The 17,803-nt window shown below is 43.6% G+C and overlaps 1 protein-coding gene across 1 annotated transcript in view; it reads left to right on the plus strand.

Moving 5' to 3' along the window:
- Window positions 1-17,803, plus strand: part of LOC138295328 (uncharacterized) — a 298,639-nt gene that overhangs the window by 85,733 nt on the left and 195,103 nt on the right. Inside the window, exon 5 of the mRNA XM_069233552.1 lies at window positions 7,310-7,456. Within this exon, the coding sequence (XP_069089653.1) occupies window positions 7,310-7,456 (147 nt within the window). The remainder of the gene's footprint in view (window positions 1-7,309; window positions 7,457-17,803) is intronic.

Here is a 17,803-nt window from a genome sequence, read left to right on the forward strand (position 1 = left end):
TTGAACAGCCTCTATTCTTGGGCAACTTCGTTCCAGGTAATTGTACCATAATATTCTGCAGTTCTTGTTCTTCTGTTGAGATGTAGCAAAGGCGTTTGAAGGCTCATGGGGTGTTTATGTAAAGCAGATATGTTTATTCCAGGGATCAACAAAACTGGAGCATGCAAAGTTACTGTGCATCAGATCCCACCCCAGTTGTGTGGTAACTGTGCATACACCAGTTCCCCACACTGTCAGAAGAAATCCATGACGCCTGAGGTGCCTCCCTGCATGTTAGTGTGGAAAACTGTGACCTTGCAACCAATATTTTGACCTACGTAAATGGTGCCATTTCCTCCCTGCACCCGTTCTCGGCCTGCCGTTTTATGGCAGAGCTACCGCCATTAAATGGCTGGCAGAGAACAAGGTCATAATTGTGCTTGCAGGGCTTTCCCTGGCAGATTATGACCGCCGCAACTACCAGACCTCCGAGATCTCTGATCCTGGAAGTGCTGGTGGTCACATCATGGCACGACTGCCAGAGTTAAAATATGGCACTCGAACCACTGCATTGGCGTAGGTCCAACCGCCATCCGCAAGGGGGCCTAAGTGTCATAGCTGGCACAGCACAGGCCACTTCACACAGTGACAGATGGGACTCGCTAATGGAACAAAATCATGATACGAGTAGTAAGGAAAATATATCAGATGTTCATGCATTCCCCAGGTTGTTCAGGTCCCCTGGGTATACATGGATAAAAGAATCCTCTGTAGCTATTAGGAGGATCAATAAAAATATTACTGAGATATAATGTAGAGGGAAATACCCATGTGGCACTTTGAGTGCTCTGATTCACTTATTTGCCAATTTGTAATCTTTGCTGAATACCTACCTACATCCACAAACTCAAACATGGGTTGCAGCAGGGTGGTTTGCTTTTTCATGGAAACTGAGGCTGATCCATATAGCAGTGCGTTGCGTCACTGTGTCAGTGTATAACATAATGATACCTGGGAACGTGCCAGCAAATTTAGTATGTAACTCCATTAGACAAGTAAAATTAATTATTTAAGTCTTAAATGCAATAGTTTGGTATATTAAAGTGCTATCTTTGAAAGTTCAAGGTGCATAGGAAAATGCATATCAGAGCTATGTAAGCTAGTTCTCATCCATTTGGCGAAACTGGTTATGGCATTGCAGAAATTACTTCTGGTGGTGGTCTTTGCTGAGTAAGAGGATGAGTTGTCTGTTGCCTGAATAGGATATGATGTTGAATTTTAGGGATCTGACATGTTAGTGAGGGGAGCCATGTAGGTGTTGATGCTTGGGGTACGCTGCAGATGATGCTCTTACGTTTGGAGGGGAAGGGTGGTAGGTGGATTCTCTGCAGTCATCCTGTGAAGAATGAGGCAACCCATTTGAGGGCATTTTCCTGCACACCAATGCTGTTCGGTCTATTGAGGAGGGTGTTGTGGAATACAGTATTGAATGCCTTTGATAAGATGAGGAGGGTCAGGGCTGCTCTGTGGTCAAGGAGAGATCTGATGTCACCTGTGGCTGTGATATGGGCAGTTTCTGTGCTGTGGTTGGTGCAGAAGCTGGATTGGTAGGCCTCAAGGAAGTTGTTTTTCTCCAGGTGTTCTGTGAGCTGGTGGTTGATGGCCTTCTTGAGGACTTTTGTGGTGTATAGGAGCAGTGAGGTGGCGCAGTAATTTTTCAGTTCACTGGGATCTTCAGAGATTTTCTTGAGAAGCGGTTTTACCTCTGCATGCTTCCATTTGTTAGCGAAGGCTACCATTGTAATGGCGGCATTGAGGATGTTGATGAGTTCTGTACAGAATTCCTTAGTTCCTAGGTTGAATAAGTGATGGGGACTGGGATTGGTGTGTGCTCCAGAGTGGATGGTGGACATGATGGCTACAGTGTTGTACGTGGTGATCTGGTTTCATGTGGTAATTACTTGGTTGGTGTGAGTGGTTGGGTTGAGGTTGCTGAAGTTAATATCGGTGAGTTGGGGCTAGATGTTGTTGTAGATGTTGGCTATCTTGCTGTGCAAATAGTCTGATAGAGTGTGGCAGAGTTCTTGGGAGGGGAATTGTTAGAAATGGGGTCTCTGGTTGGCAGTCAGTTTGCACTCTGTCTAATCAGGGACCCTCACTCTAGTCAGGGCATTGGAGGTACACACTTAAGGTAACTGTTGCTCACCCCTTTGGTAGCATGGCACACGCATTCAGGCTTATCTCAAAGGCAAAGTGTAAAGTATTTGTACCAAAACACACAGCAATACAGTGAAAACACTACCAAAATGGACACCACACCATTGAGAAAAATAGGCAATATTTATCTAAATCAAACAAGACCAAAATTACAAAAATCCAACATACACAAGTGAAGTTATGAATTATTAAAATGTAGAATCTTAGTCCATAAAAAACAATGGATACATTGCTGTTAGATAAAGTACCTGGTTTGCGTCAAAAATAAAGCTGCACGGGCGAACGTGCTGCAGAAAAGTTAGAAATATGTCAATTCCATATTCTCAAGTGAGGCCGTGCATCGTTTCTTCTATGGTCGGGTAGGCAATGCACTGGTTTTCTCTCCCACAAGAGAGCGATGTGTCAATTTCTGGATGCAGTACCTCCGATCCGTGCAGGTTCACATTGATTTTGATGCCTTGCGATGATGCGTGCAAAATCCAGCTGCACGGTGATGAAAAACTGTGCTGCGTGGGGTTTGCGCCATTTTCAGCAGCCGCAAGTGGATATTGTGTCATTTCTTCAGCTGCAATGCAGGTGATGCATCGATTTCTCAACCACAATGCAGGTGGTACATCCATTTTCAGCTGCGATGCAGATGGCGCATCATTTTTAAAGTCGGGTTGCAGGTGGTGTGTCGATATTTTCCCTGCACGGCTCCTGTGCGTGGATTCCCACGTGGGTTCCACCAGCTTCACCTTTCAAGGGACCAGGGACTGGGGAGGGCACCACTTGGCAGTGTAAGAGTTTCAGCAGAGAGTCCAGGTGCTGGCAGAGGAAATCTTTGATGGCTCTGAGACTTCAAAACAAGAGGCAAACTCAGTCCAAGCCCTTGGAGACACTTCACTAGCAGGAATATACCACAAAGTCCAGCCTTTGTCCTCTTTTAGGCAGAAGCAGCAACTGCAGACCAACGCAGCAAAGCACAGTCACAGGCAAATGGGCAATACACCTCCTCTAGCTCTTGAGCTTGTCTCCTTTGGAGAGGTTCCTCTTGTATCCAGAAGCAATCTAAAAATCTGGGGTTTTGGGTCCAATACTTATACCCCTTTCTGCCTTTGAAGTAGGCAAACTTAAAAGGAACGTCTCTGTTGTTCACAAGATCCTGCCTTGCCCAGACTCACCCCAGGGGATTGGAGACTGCATTGTGTGAAGGCAGGCACAGCCCTTTCAGGTGTAAGTGACCACTCCTCCTTCTACCCTAGCCCAGATGGCCCATCAGAATATGCAGGCTACACCCTAGCTCTCTTTCTGTGACTGTCTAGTGTAGATTCACAAACAGCCTACTGTCAGTCTGACCCAGTGAGGGAATACACAAGCAGGCAGAGTCACAGAATGATTCAAGCAAGAAAATGCCCACTTTCTAAAAGTGGCATTTTCAAACTGACAATCTAAAAAAACAACTTTTCCAAAAGATCTATTTTTAAATTGTGAGTTTAGAGACCCCACACTATAGATCTCGATCTGCCACCAAAGGGAAACTGCACTTAAAAGTTATTTAAAAGCAGTCCCAATGTTAACCTATGAGAGAGATAGGCCTTGCAACATTGAAAACCTAATTTGGCAGTATTTCACTGTTAGGAGATAAAAACACTAAATAAAGAAACAGAAAATGAAAACAAAACTAAGAGAATAGAGCAAACATGATACAAAGGTAAAAAAGGAAGGAAGCTACTGAATGAAAGATAAAGAGGAAAGAAATAACAAAAGAAGTGTGAAAAAAAAATTAACATCAGAGAAAAAAGAGAGATGGTGAGAGAAACATGCAATAAAAGAACCAGGGCATGTATGTACTAACACATTTCCCACAGACACAGAATTGGAAAACAACTTTAACACTTAGGGTCCCGACTAGTAACTTGTGGCTTCCACATACAGATAGGAAAAAGAGGGATTTATAGTAAAACATGAATTGACAGATAAAGATAAGAAAAACAGCAGAGGAAGGAAGAAAGATCTAAAAAAAAAGTGAAAGGACGTTTACTGAGTGAAAGGAAAGAGCAAATAAAGAAGACAAAGAAAGAATGAAGGGAAGAGAAAATAGAGTGAAAGAATGAACACCTGATGAAAAAAGAGAGGAATGAAACAAGGAAAGAAATATAAAAGTTTTTATAAGTTTGAATGGGGAAGTAGCAAGAGGAAGAAGGAAATAAAAAAAAGGAGAGGAGTACAAATAAACAGTTGAAAAGAAAGAGCAAAACTGTTAATATGTGGATTTTAAGAGCTGGAAAGAGAAAAGTGAGGAAGAAAGAAAATATTGAGAGTAAAGGGAGTTAAGGAAAGAAAGGAGTGAGCTAAGTGAAACAGACCCTTCCAAATAAAGATGGCATCTAAGAATAGATTTAATTTGTTCCACTACATCCTCAAACAGAAGTCAGAGTGTGGAACAGCAGGAGGCACCGCAGAACAGCAGGAGGTTCATTAGGTGTATGTGAACCCTGATACAGCATTATTGTGGCACTTCAGATCAGGATTAGGGGTATAGACAGAGCTTAATCCTGGCCCTGTGCAGGAATAACAGAAAGGCAGTGGGTGAGGATTGAGAAACGGAGTGCTGTGTAACTTCTTGTATTGGAATAATGGGGCCCTGCAGGTTAGGGAGGATTGGAAGATTGCAGCAATTATTGGATAATTTTAACACATATTGTGAAAACAAGGGACTGGAGATTAATGCTACTAAGACCAAATTTAGGGGGATCAGACCCCACAAGTCATTCAGAGGGGATTTATTTCTGTAGCAGAAGATGCTTGAACGTGTACCAAAACTTTAGTGTCTTTCTATTATGCTTGATAGTAAATTATCCTGTACTTCGCACATTCAAAACAAAGGGCAGTACTTCTGCATAGAGCTATGGCAATCTTCAAAAATCATCAGGCAACATTGCCCAGACCAGTCTTCCCGCTATTGACCTCTATAACTTAAAAGCACAAGTAGTGGCCCTATATGGTGCCAAAATTTGGGGGACATTCAAATGTGAAAAGGCTGATCAAGAGTGAGAATATGTGTCCCAAAAGCACACCCCTTGTCCCCATGTTCTATGATGTTGCACTCAGGAGAAAAGAGCATGTAGCAGTGTTAAGGCCTCTTCTCTTCGGGGTGAGAATTTGGACAGTATAGGAGCTTGCGCCATATCAGAAGGGTATGAGAGAACTTTTGGAACTAGATGAGAACACCACTTTTCCCTGGTTAAGGTATATTGAATGTTGGCTCAAACCGTGGCTTTGGACTTTCTGAACTGACCCTTCCTTCCTAACATTGTCTTCCAAAACACAATTAAAATTCATATTTTGGGATAATATTATCACTAGCTTACATCACAGCTCTCATTTAGGTAGATTATCAACTCAATTTTTGAAATGTAAACTCTGAACCTATTTCGAGAGTGTCTGGATACCCCCCAATCCCAAATGGCCTAGACCCTGTACATAAAGTTCTGTTATGACATATTATAAATATAGGGGCATATTTACAAGCTCCATGCGGCAACAGTGAGTCACCTTTGGGGTGCTCTGGCACTGCAGAGTGCAGACCCTTATCTACAAAGCCATGCACAGCTTTTCATAACCTCGTAGATAAGGTGTAAGGCAATGCAGCACAAGTCACTGTGTTTCCATACACCACGATAGGGGGGAGCTCCATGGGCATTGTGGTGGGTTTTCCCATGCAAAATCCATGGGTTTTGGGACATTCTGAGTTTTACAAAGATGTGTAAACTTGAGAAGGCATCAAAATCATACACCTCCTCAAGGGAGGAGGTTCGAGGAGAAATACATGTATTTCTCCATGTTTCTTTCTCCTACTGCGTGTGCTGCATTCTGGAAAAAAACCTCCATGGATTGTTTCTGTGCAGGTGCCTCTTCCTACATAAAACAGCCCTGCCAACAAGGCAGACACACTTGCATCATGGTACTAGGGTGCCTGCGTTGGTGCTAGTGGTATAGAAAAGAAAAGTAGAGAACAGTATGGGAGGCAGGAGTGTTATAGAGAAAAGCAGTAGAGCCAGGAGTTGTGTGGAGCAGAGCAATAGAGTCAGGAGTAGTATAGAGAAGAGCAGTAGAGTCAGGAGTGGGATAGAGAAGAGCAGTATAGTCAGGAGTAGTATAGAGCAGAGCAGTGGAGTCAGGAGTGGTAAAGAGAGGAGCAGTAGAGTCAGGAGTGGTATAAATATGAGAAGTGGAATCAGGAGTGGTATAGGGAAGAGCAGTAGAGTCAGGAGTAGTATTGAGAAGAGCAGTGGAGTCAGGAGTGGTATAGAAAAGAGACGTAGAGTGAAGCATGTGAAAGAGGAGCAGTTGAAAGAAGAATAAGAGAGCAAGGAGTAGAAGAAAGAACGGAAGAGGAAAGAACAGTAGAGAGAATAACAGTGGGCTGATGAACTGTACAGAGAAGATTGATGCTAGGAAACATGGTGAAAGAAGGAGAGATGGAGAAAAGAGCTGTAGAAAAACTTCTGGAAAGCGAGGAGCACTAGAAAAGAGTGGTATAGAGAGGTCCAGTGGACTCAGGAGTGGTACGTTGAAGTGAAGGGGTGAGGAGTGATAGAAAAAAGAGTGGCAAGAAATAAGAGATTAAGGGCCAGATGTAGCAAAGGGTTTTTCCCATTCTGTGTCAATTGGAAAATGTGTTTGAACATATGGGCTAAGGCACATTAGAGAGAACAGCAATAGAAAGAATAGGGTAGAGTGGAGATCAGTAGAGCTATCAGCAGAATGGAGATGAGTGTACGTAGGACAGAAGTAAAATGAGGAGTGCTAGAGAAGAGCTGTAGACTGAGGAGTCACAGAGAAAATAGTGCGGGGGAAGACAAATAGGAGCAGTAGAAGAGGGAGGAGGATGATATGAGAGGGAGGAAAGGGGTTCTATATGAGGCACGTTAATGTAACCTACAAGAGATGGTAGTTCAACTGTGTGCAGTTTCTCTGAAGATATTGGAAGCTTTTTCTCCTTATTTCCAAAGGAGTCAAGCAATCTATAAGGATAATTCAGTGAGAGGATCTGTGAACAGCCTGTGGCAGTTGTGCTGTTAGCTCAGGATGGCTGTGTTTTTAGTTCAATCCTGTTGGTGTTTTACAGATGCACCACATCCGGGGACCTGCCCCAAATTACTAGCTGCGTGCAATCTGCCCCTGCCTCCCCCAGAGTGCCACAGTGACACAGACTGTGCGAAGACTGACAAGTGCTGCAACCTCTGCGGGACAATATGTGTGTCTGCTGTGAGAGGTAAAGTATCTTCAAACAATCTACCATCTTGGGGGTCTGGAGTCAGTTACTAAGCTCTACTGCTTCCTTTCCACATACAGCACCCAAAAACCTTTGAGTGAGTTGTTGGGATTTAGAAGACCAACATTACAGAATACTACATGAGATAGCATAACACGACATGACATAGCATAACATAACATTACATAAGATAAGATAAAATGACATGATATACCATAGCATAAAATTACATTAAATAGAATAACATGGCATGACATAGCATAATACAACATTACATAAGATAGCATGACATGACATAGCATTACATACCATTACATAAGATAAATGGCATGGCATAACATAACTTTATAATTCTATTGGCCTCACATAATATGATTTCTTTCTCCTGCTGTTCTCATCTTTTTCTTGCTTTGCACAATTTAAGGAGTATATATATGAGTGCACTTGAGTATGAATTAAAAACACAATTCAAAATTCTCGAGTATAAAGAACAAAAACCTTCTATTCCATATTAGCTTCCATTATTACACAGTGACAGTCACTACTGTGTAGTTATGATTCACACTACACTTTCCACAGAAAAAATCTTTTTTTATTTGCCCATAAATGTGGCCTTTTTAGATGAGCGTGCGCCAAATTTGGCCTTTGCCTACTGCAGCGAGGTGAGGTCCAGGTTGTTACACTTCATGCAAACCTGTGCACATTAAAAAGGTTAAAGTGATAGGGAGTCAAAAAATGAGCTTTCCCATTTTAGATCCCATTATACATTTTGCTCTCAGTTACAACAACTGAACCTATTCACACTTTGAAACTGGACATTTTCTGGGAAAGCATGCTCCTGTAAATCCTTTCAGTAGTTTTTGAGAGATTGACATTTAAAAAATATACCAGTGAAATGGTTTGAAATTGTTTTGTATATATTAGCCATTTGAAGTCACAATTTGGAAAAATGATTTCTGTCAACTAGATTGCCTGGTAAAGGGTATAGTTTTTCCCTGAAAGTTTGATAATCACAATTTTGTAAAAAAAAAAACAACAAAAACGAAGCTGAGGAAAATTAATTTCTACAGAAATGGGAGGGCACTGTGAGACGTTCCACACTAAACTCCAGGTGGGTGCTCAGGGCTCTCTGAAACAAGCATTTGCAATGCAACAGGGTCTTGCATTCCTCTGAGTGAGAGTCATTAGCAGTTGTTAACTCCTAACCGGATTTTTCTTGCCGCATTAAATGGAAAAAAAACGCTCAATCAAGTTGCTTACAGTTCACTCGTAGTGAAACCTATCGGCAAAAGTGCAATTATCTACGTAACCATCAAAAGTGTAATTAACTATGTAACAGGGTCGATGTTATATAAAGTGCTCGACTCCTGCCAAGAGAGATCGCGCTGCGAAAAAAAGATAAAAAGTAGTCCATAAACCTGACGGGAAACAGCGAGCCTCGCATGTTTTCAGTACTTGGTCACTGCGCTCTAGAAGGGCTAGCCACCAGAAAAGGCATGACGTATGCGTCCCTTCCACTAATGAAAGCAAGCAGATTTTAACAGGCAAGCCCACGAACCAATGAAAGACACTGATGTGACATGGACGGGGCTCCAAGCCCTTTTCGAACTCCTAAATCGTCTCACAAGCGAAACGCATGAGCAAGCGCATGCAATGCAGGCTCGACCCTAACAAGAAAAACGAGGACACATTCAGGAAAAACTAATGCCCAAATTTAGGAAGGGCCTAGCGCCACCTAGTGTCACATTAGCATCATTGTTTGTGGTATGCGGGGGTAGATTGGCAAAAACTCTCTGTCAGGCATAATGAATGCAAGGGGGGGGTGTTCCTCCATTAGGAGGCCCAGAAAAGTGGGATTCCACTGCGCCATTTTTCTCGTAATTTTAATGACTGCTCAGTGCAGGCATTAAATTGAGGCACACAATTGTTTTATAATGGGCCTCTATGAACTTTAGAGGATTAGTGCCAATCAGAAATGATGATGCTATTGATCCTAACGTGCGCTGTATCATTAATATGGCGCACACATGGTGGCATTAGGGGGGCGCAATTGGCACAAGATAAGTGGCCCTTCATTTAATGAAGCACCACTTTTCCTAAATCTGGGCCTAGGTGCACTAATGTAAAATTTTGATTTTCTGACCCGGGCAGTTGCTGCAGGCCAGGCCAAAGATCAAACCTTCTGGGCAACTCGTAGTGTGCTCATCAAAACGCAGTGATGAAGGGTTGATGGCAGGTGAATGAAATACATAAAAAATAAACTTTAAAAAAACTAGCAATTCACAGAAAAACACCCAGTTAAAGGTTGCTCATGTTTCAGTGAATACAAAACCATGAAACCACTGAAATTTGCTATTTATGCTAAGCACTGCAGACACGCCATACCTCACACCATATTCCTTGTTGTACCCGTTTGCTGAGGGAGCTTTTAATCAAGCTCCCTCAGCAAACGGGTACACTGGGTGTGGCACATGTTACAATGTGCATTGCCCACATTGCATGCAAAACTGGGGAATTTCAGGCATTTTAAAGGACTCTAATCACTGAAATACACCTGACCTGTCACTGTGTTTTCTTCAGTGAGTAACTAATGGAAGCCTCCCTTTAACACCTGTTCTGAGCGGGCATTAAACGTGTCAAAAACAATGACACGTAAACATCTCTTGACTTTCTTTGCAGAATTCTTTTGCCTCCGCTAACAGGGGAATGCCCCTTTGCATACATCATGCCTGGTGCAGGCATAGTATTGTGCAAAAGGTTGCAAAGTGGTGCAATGCATGCATTGTGCCATTTTGTAAATATGGCGCAGCGTTTTTGGCCTTCTAATGCCACATTATTTAAAAAAGAATTATGCTAATGTGGCATTAGAATGGTGCTAGGAGCTGCTAAATGTCCCTTAGACTTTTGGTCTAAGTTTACCTTTGTGAATCGGGGCAATGGTGTGGTATCAGAACATAGCTCGCAGGTAGGGTTGCCACCTAGCCGGTTCTCACCTAAATCACCTAATGCCGGTATTTTTCACCCTTATCTAGACACACATCAAACAGCACACACAAATAGAAAGCCTTTTTACATGTGCTAATGATCCCTGGCTAACTATTAAAGTAAACAAAGGCAGAAAGTTATGTTACAAGTGAATTCATACGCTGTTGTTTGCAGTCCTATTTGGTGTCACTTCCGGGTCTTTGGAGATTCTGAAAGCAACAACACTGCACTCAGGAAATTGTCTGGCGGGGGTATCAAGCCTTAACGTCATTTAGGGGTCACCAGGGGTGTATGTGAAAGTCATAATATATTCATCAATCCTTCATTCCCTCCATACGATTCTGTGAGAAATAGCAGAATTAGGCCAGACTCATCCTTTCACTAGATGTGTCTATTAATGGAACGTCAAGATATATATATCATACCTAATCTACTATGAGGGGGACCCAGAAGTGCATAAGTGGATCCCACCATAACTTACTTAAGTAGGATTGTTTACTTATGTATGTAACATAATTCCCTATTTTAGAGGTCACACCTTCTTATGCATGTGAGTTGAAAGATAAAAATAATGAAAAACAATCTCACTCACATGTATGCATGCCAAGTGCATAATGGGCACATCACACCTCACACGTATTCATTACACTGCCAGCAAAAAAGTAATAGCACAAAACAGTGTTAAAAGATAAGGAATTCCATACATACAATGTGTTACTCTACTATCTTCCATACGACAGGGGTGTGTCTAACTGGGACTGTGATGAATGTCTGCTGTGATGTACACATATCTTGAGTTACGATGTTAGTAATTTCAACCAGGGCATAACACTGATAAGTCTTTCTCATTTTCTAAGCAATTCTGAGACTTATAGGATGCTTTTCCTACTGAAAATCTGTGGGTGACGGCATTGTGTAGTTCGCATGTGAAATCCACAGTTGATTACTTTGCATCATAAAGTCATGAACTATCTCTGCAAATGTTGTTTTATTAACAGAGAAGTCTGGTGTGTGCCCTACAGTTAAATATACCTGCACGATCAGTCCTCTGCCCAGAACATGCAACAGTGACAGCAACTGTTTTGGGGTCAAAAAGTGCTGCCAGCATGGCTGTGGCTTTGGGTGCAGAGACCCTGTGACAGGTACAGTACTAGTACAAATCTGTCTATGAACAGGGCACAGATTCACTGCTCTGATCCTATTACAGCTTGTTAGATAATGTGATGTTCACACCATAGAGATCTCTTTGGAAACTCCAAGCTGAATACCAGTGGTCCATAATCTACCCTTAAATTTACAAAAGTTCTAAGAAATGTACTAAGTGTATGCCTCATTATAGCCCCATTTTAGAGATCGCATGGACATCGTACATGCTGTATTGCTCACTCTTAAAATGTACTCTTTACCATTCCAAAACAGTTATCAGTAGAAGCCCTGCATTGTATGTGGGGCTCTTGTTAGAAGGAATCACAAATGTTTCTTTATTTAACTACACGACTTGCATCTGGTGTAGGATCCTTCTACAGCAATGAAAAGATTTGAACCACAGCAAAGAGTGGTACTAAGCAAGGCAGGGAGAAGGAAGAAACTGCCAAATTAAGCGACAGTGCCCAATCCTATATTACAGAATGAATCACATGGCAATCTACCCCACTCATAAAGCAGTGATTCCTTCTCAGAAACATGCAACTACCGGCAGAACTCACCTCAGATGAGAGAAACTGCTGAGCAAAAAAGTGACAGCCTCAATCCAGCCCCAATCCAGCCAGCAACGCAGGGCCATTCCACTCAGTCAGCAGTAGAGTTGAATAGACATCGATCATGTGATGCCCAACAGATAGAGCCATATTGACCTTTGAAGAAGAATCATCACTGAGCCGTGCAACCTCCTAAACTGGCAAGTGCCCCTGCAATAAAAAGAACAAAATATCTTGGAGGGAAATAAGAGAGAATTTTGGTCCAGCACATGTCTTCCCAGTCAATACTGTGCTTAGCAAACAAGGAGGGCTGTTCTGTAAAGAAGTCAGATTAGCCAAACTATGGTAAAAAGGTCCCTTCAGTTTCACAGGAGTAGCCTTTATAGGATGCACAGTACCTCACACACCAAAGCTGTATGCTTCAGTATCAGGTCATCAACATTGTGGGGTCTATGGATCCCCAGACTACTCCTGGTCACATGTGTATCCTCTTTGTCGGAGGGGAGCTCCAATAATCAACACAGCCGCCAGGGGGATCTTCTACAGAGATCTTTTCCTGTCTGTTTGTCTGATGGTGTTCAGTCTTAAAACAATCCTTCTTTTGTGCTGTGAGTGCAGATCAGGGTGGTGCCAATAAATAAAATTAACACCCAAATCAATGTTATTCCGGGTGGATGTCCTTGTTAAGGTAAAAAGAAGTCTAACATCTGCGATGTGGACTGTCCCAGTGTTCAGTATGTAGCCAAAATGTTTCCTAGAGGGTCAATGGCAATTCATCAGGACCATAATCACAAACATCTCATCTACTATGGGGGACAACCCAAAGGGCAGAAATGGTGCCCTCTGTAAGTAACTTAAATGCAATTGTTTACTTATATATATATGACATAATCCCCCATTTTGAGGGGTTACGTTGTTTTATGCATTTTACCTGAAAGCTAAACATTACAACAAATAAACAGCACATATTAAAAACCTGCAATATTGTTTTGTGCTTTAAAATGTGTACCGTGTCACCAAATTGCATGCACATGTGTGCATGCGAAGGTGGATATTTACAAGAAAGGGGTGCATCAGTCCTGATGTGCCACTCTTCTTGCTTCACCCTTGCCCCACCTAACGACACCATGGTTGTGCCATATTTAGAATGCGGCGCACCCTGGCGGTCGTTAGCACAACATCGTCACAATTCTTGACACTGTAGCGGCGCTTTCCTGTACTAGCGTCAATAGCGACAATAGTGCAGCAAAGCAAAGGCAGACCCATGGGTGGGTCATTTGAATGCGTGCCTTGAGCAGGCTTTAAAAATGATGGAAAAAATGGTGCAGTGAAATGATGTCAATTTCCCTGCACCATTTTTTTGGGCCTTCCTGCACATAAACACCCCCTTGCATACATTATATCTGGCGCAGGCATAATGTGGCGCAAGGGGTTACAAAGTGGCGCAATGCGTGCATTTCTCTACTTTGTAATATATGGCGCGGGGGAAAGGCAATGATGTTATTGCGGTGCTAAGGTAGCACAATGTACCCCTTAGTGTCATAGTGGGCACAGAACAGCACACTTAACACAATGACGAATGTGAACTCCTAATGGTACAGAGTCATGATACAAGGGGTAAGGAAAATATATCAGTTGCGTACCCATTTCCCAAGTTTTTTTAGAGCCCCTGGGTACACATGGATGTAAACTCCCCTGTCGCTATAAGCGGATCAATACAAGGATTACTGAAGGGTAATATAGAGGGAAATACTCTTTTGGCAGTTTGAGTTCTCTGATTCACTTATTTGCTAATTTTTAAATCTTTGCTGAGTACCTGCCCACATCCACAAACATAAACATGGGTTGCAGCAGGGTGGTTGGCTTTTTTATGGAGACTGAGGCCAATGCAGATAGCAGTGCATTGAGTCACTGCATGAGTGTGTAACTTATTGATGCCTGTGAATGTTCCAGCGCATCTAGGGGCACATTTATGGAAAGTGGTGCTGCTCCTTAGCGCCCCCCTAACGCTACCATGTGTGCACCATATTTAAAATACGTTGCACCACTGCGCAGAGTAGGGGGCAATAGCGTAATTTTTCATGACGCTATTGATGTACTCTGCAGGAGTAGTGCCAAAATATTGGCCCTACACCTGCAGAGTACATAGGGGACCATTATAAATAATAGAAGCCCCCTTTTACCGCCTGCTTTGAGCAGGCGTTAAAAGTGCCGTACAAAATAATGCAAGGAAATCTCTTTGATTCTTAGGCCATTTTTCCACCCCATCCTAACAGGGGAAGGACCCCTTTGCATACATTATGCCTGGCACAGGCATAATGGAGCACAAAGAGTTACAAATTGGCGCAATGCATGCATTGCACCACATTGTATACAAGGAGCTAGGATTTTGACCTTGTTGGGCCACATTAGTGTAAACAGAAATTACGCTAATGTGGCACATGGTGGCGCTAGGGGATTATAAATATGACCCCAACTATGTAACTCCATGCACTGAGTTATAAAAACTTGTTCAGGTCTAAAAGGCAACAGGTTGGTATTTTTGAGTACCATCTTTGAAATGACAAGGGCCGTATGAAAATGCATTTTGGCATATTTATGCTGCTGTGATGTGACTAGAGTGCATTACTTTTCGAAAGTCGGAGGGTTTGTGAGTTTCAAGTGCGATTGGAGTAACATAACAAATAAAAACTGCCCTCAGTATTATTCATAAACATCAGTACATGTTGACGCCGTTTCAGCCTTGACCTGTAGCCACTCCATCACCACCCACAACCAAAAGCAATGCATGGCAAGGGGTTGGCTGCCACATGTGGTTGGGTGCAGGGCCTGCCCACAGACCAGGCTCTATGGCCAACCTCTGCCATGCATAGTCTTACACTGTTGTTGGCCATCTGTGTGGAGGGTTGGGTGCTAGACCTGGCCCAGGCCAAAAGGTAGAGATGGGTCATACATGACAAAGGTAGTTAGATTTTAACTTAACATTTAAAAAAACATAGAAATGCAGTGAAAAAACACTACCATTTATAAACAAAAAAACTATAAAATACACCAGATATACGTAACTGACATAAGTAAGACTTGCACCTCTGTGATGCGCTTCTTATGACCTCACAAATTACATCAATAATGGAATCTGAAATCTATGGCAGCAAAAGTTATATATATATATATGTGTGTCAGTTACGTATAACAGGCCCATTTCAGTTTTTTTAGTTTTCAAATTGAACTATCTCCCTCATTTGTTACTCCACATAGTGAAGTTCTCATGTGAAATAGAATTGGTGATATTTGTCTGCTGATAAATTTGCATCATCATCTCATTTGATTTGCCTGCAAATGTTTTACTTACTAATAAGCCTGCCATATGTCCTGCAGTAGCATTTCTTTTGCCACCCATAGGGAGATCTGACAATTCTTACACAGGCCTGCCACTGCAGCCTGAGTGAAATAACGTCCACATTATTCCACAGCCATTTACCTCTGTACTTAAGTAACTTATAAGTCACCTATATGTCTAACCTTCAACTGGTGAAGGTTGGGTGCAAAGTTACTTAGTGTGTGGGCACCCTGGCACTAGCCAAGGTGCCTCAACATCGTTCAGGGCAAATTCCCTGAACTTTTTGAGTTAGGGGAAACCATTTCACGCGTGCACTATACATAGGTCACTTCCTATGTATAGCGTCACAATGGTAACTCCGAACATGGCCATGTAACATGTCTAAGATCATGGAATTTTCACCCCAATGCCATTCTGGCATTGGGGAGACAATTCCATGATCCCACGAGTCTCTAGCACAGACCTGAGTACTGCCAAACTGCCTTTCCCAGGGTTTCACTGCAGCTGCTGCTGCTGCCAACCCCTCAGACAGGTTTCTGCCCTCCTGGGGTCCAGCCAGGCCTGGCCCAGGAAGGCAGAACAAAGGACTTCCTCAGAGAGATGGTGTTACACCCTCTCCCTTTGGAAAAAAATGTCAGGGCTGGGGAGGAGTAGCCTCCCCCAGCCTTTGGTTATGCTTTAATGGGCACAGATGGTGCCCATCTCTGCATAAGCCAGTCTACACCGGTTCAGGGATCCCCCAGCCCTGCTCTGGCGCAAAACTGGACAAAGGAAAGGGGAGTGACCACTCCCCTGACCTGCACCTCCCATGGGAGGTGCCCAGAGCTCCTCCAGCGTGCCCCAGACCTCTGCCATCTTGGATTCAGAGGTGTGCTGGCACACTGGACTGCTCTGAGTGGCCAGGGACAACAGGTGACGTCAGAAACTCCTTCTGATAGGCTCTTACCTGTGTTACTAGCCTATCCTCCTTCCTAGGAAGCCAAACCTCCTTTTCTGGCTATTCAGGGTCTCTGCTTTGTGGAATTCTTCAGATACCGAATGCAAGAGCTCACCAGAGTTCCTCTGCACTTCTCTCTTCACCTTCTGCCAAAGGATCGACCGCTGACTGCTCAGGACGCCTGCAAAACCGCAACAAAGTAGAAAGACGACTACTGCAACCTTGTATCGCTTCATCCTGCCGGCCTTCTCAACTGTTTCCTGGTGGTGCATGCTCTGGGGGTAGCCTGCCTCTTTCTTGCACAGGAGCTCTGAAGAAATTTCCCGTGGGTCGACGGAATCTTCCCCCTGCAACTGCAGGCAGCAAACAACTGCATCACCGGTCCTCTGGGTCCCCTCTCAGCATGACGAGCGTGGTCACTGGAACTCAGCAACTCTGTCCAAGTGACTCCCACAGTCCAGTGACTCTTCAGTCCAAGTTTGGTGGAGGTAAGTCCTTGCCTCCCCACGCTAGACTGCATTGCTGGGTACCGCGTGATTTGCAGCTGCTCCGGCTCCTGTGCACTCTTCCAGGATTTCCTGGTCCTGTGTCCCCGACATGCTAACCTGCAGTGCACAACCTTCTGAGTTATCCTCCAGTGTTGTGGGACTCCCTTTTCTGACTTCGGGTGGACTCCGGTTCACTCCTCTTCTAAGTGCCTGATCTGGTACTTCTGTGGGTGCTGCTTGCTTCTGTGAGGGCTCCCTGACTTGCTGGGCGCCCCCTCTGTCTCCTCATCCAAGTGGCGACATCCTGGTTCTTTCCTGGGCCTCAGCAGCATCCAAAAACCCTAACCGCGACCCTTGCAGGTAGCAAGGCTTGTTTGCGGTCTTTCTGCGTAGGAACACCTCTGCAAGCTTCTTCACAACGTGGGACATCCATCCTCCAAAGGGGAGGTTCCTAGTCCTCTTCGTTCTTGCAGAAACCAAAGCTTCTTCCATCCAGTGGCAGCTTCTTTGCACCCTCAGCTGGCATTTCCTGGGCATCTGCCCACTCTCAACATTGCTGCGACTCTTGGACTTGGTCCCCTTGTTTCACAGGTACTCAGGTCTGGAAATCCACTGTTGTTGATTTGTTGGTGTTGGTCTTCCTTGCAGAAACCCCCTATCACGACTTCTGTGCTCTCTGGATGTTATAGGTGCACTTTACACCTACTTTTCAGGGTCTTGGGGTGGGCTATTTTTCTAACCCTCACTGTTTTCTAACAGCCCCAGCGACCCTCCACAAGCTCACATAGGTTTGGGGTCCATTCGTGGTTCGCATTCCACTTTTGGAGTATATGGTTTGTATTGCCCATATACCTATGTGCCCCTATTGCAATCTACTCTAACTTTACATTGCTTGCACTA

This window comes from Pleurodeles waltl, chromosome 5, assembly GCF_031143425.1.
Source record: "Pleurodeles waltl isolate 20211129_DDA chromosome 5, aPleWal1.hap1.20221129, whole genome shotgun sequence".
NCBI classification, from domain to species: domain Eukaryota; kingdom Metazoa; phylum Chordata; class Amphibia; order Caudata; family Salamandridae; genus Pleurodeles; species Pleurodeles waltl.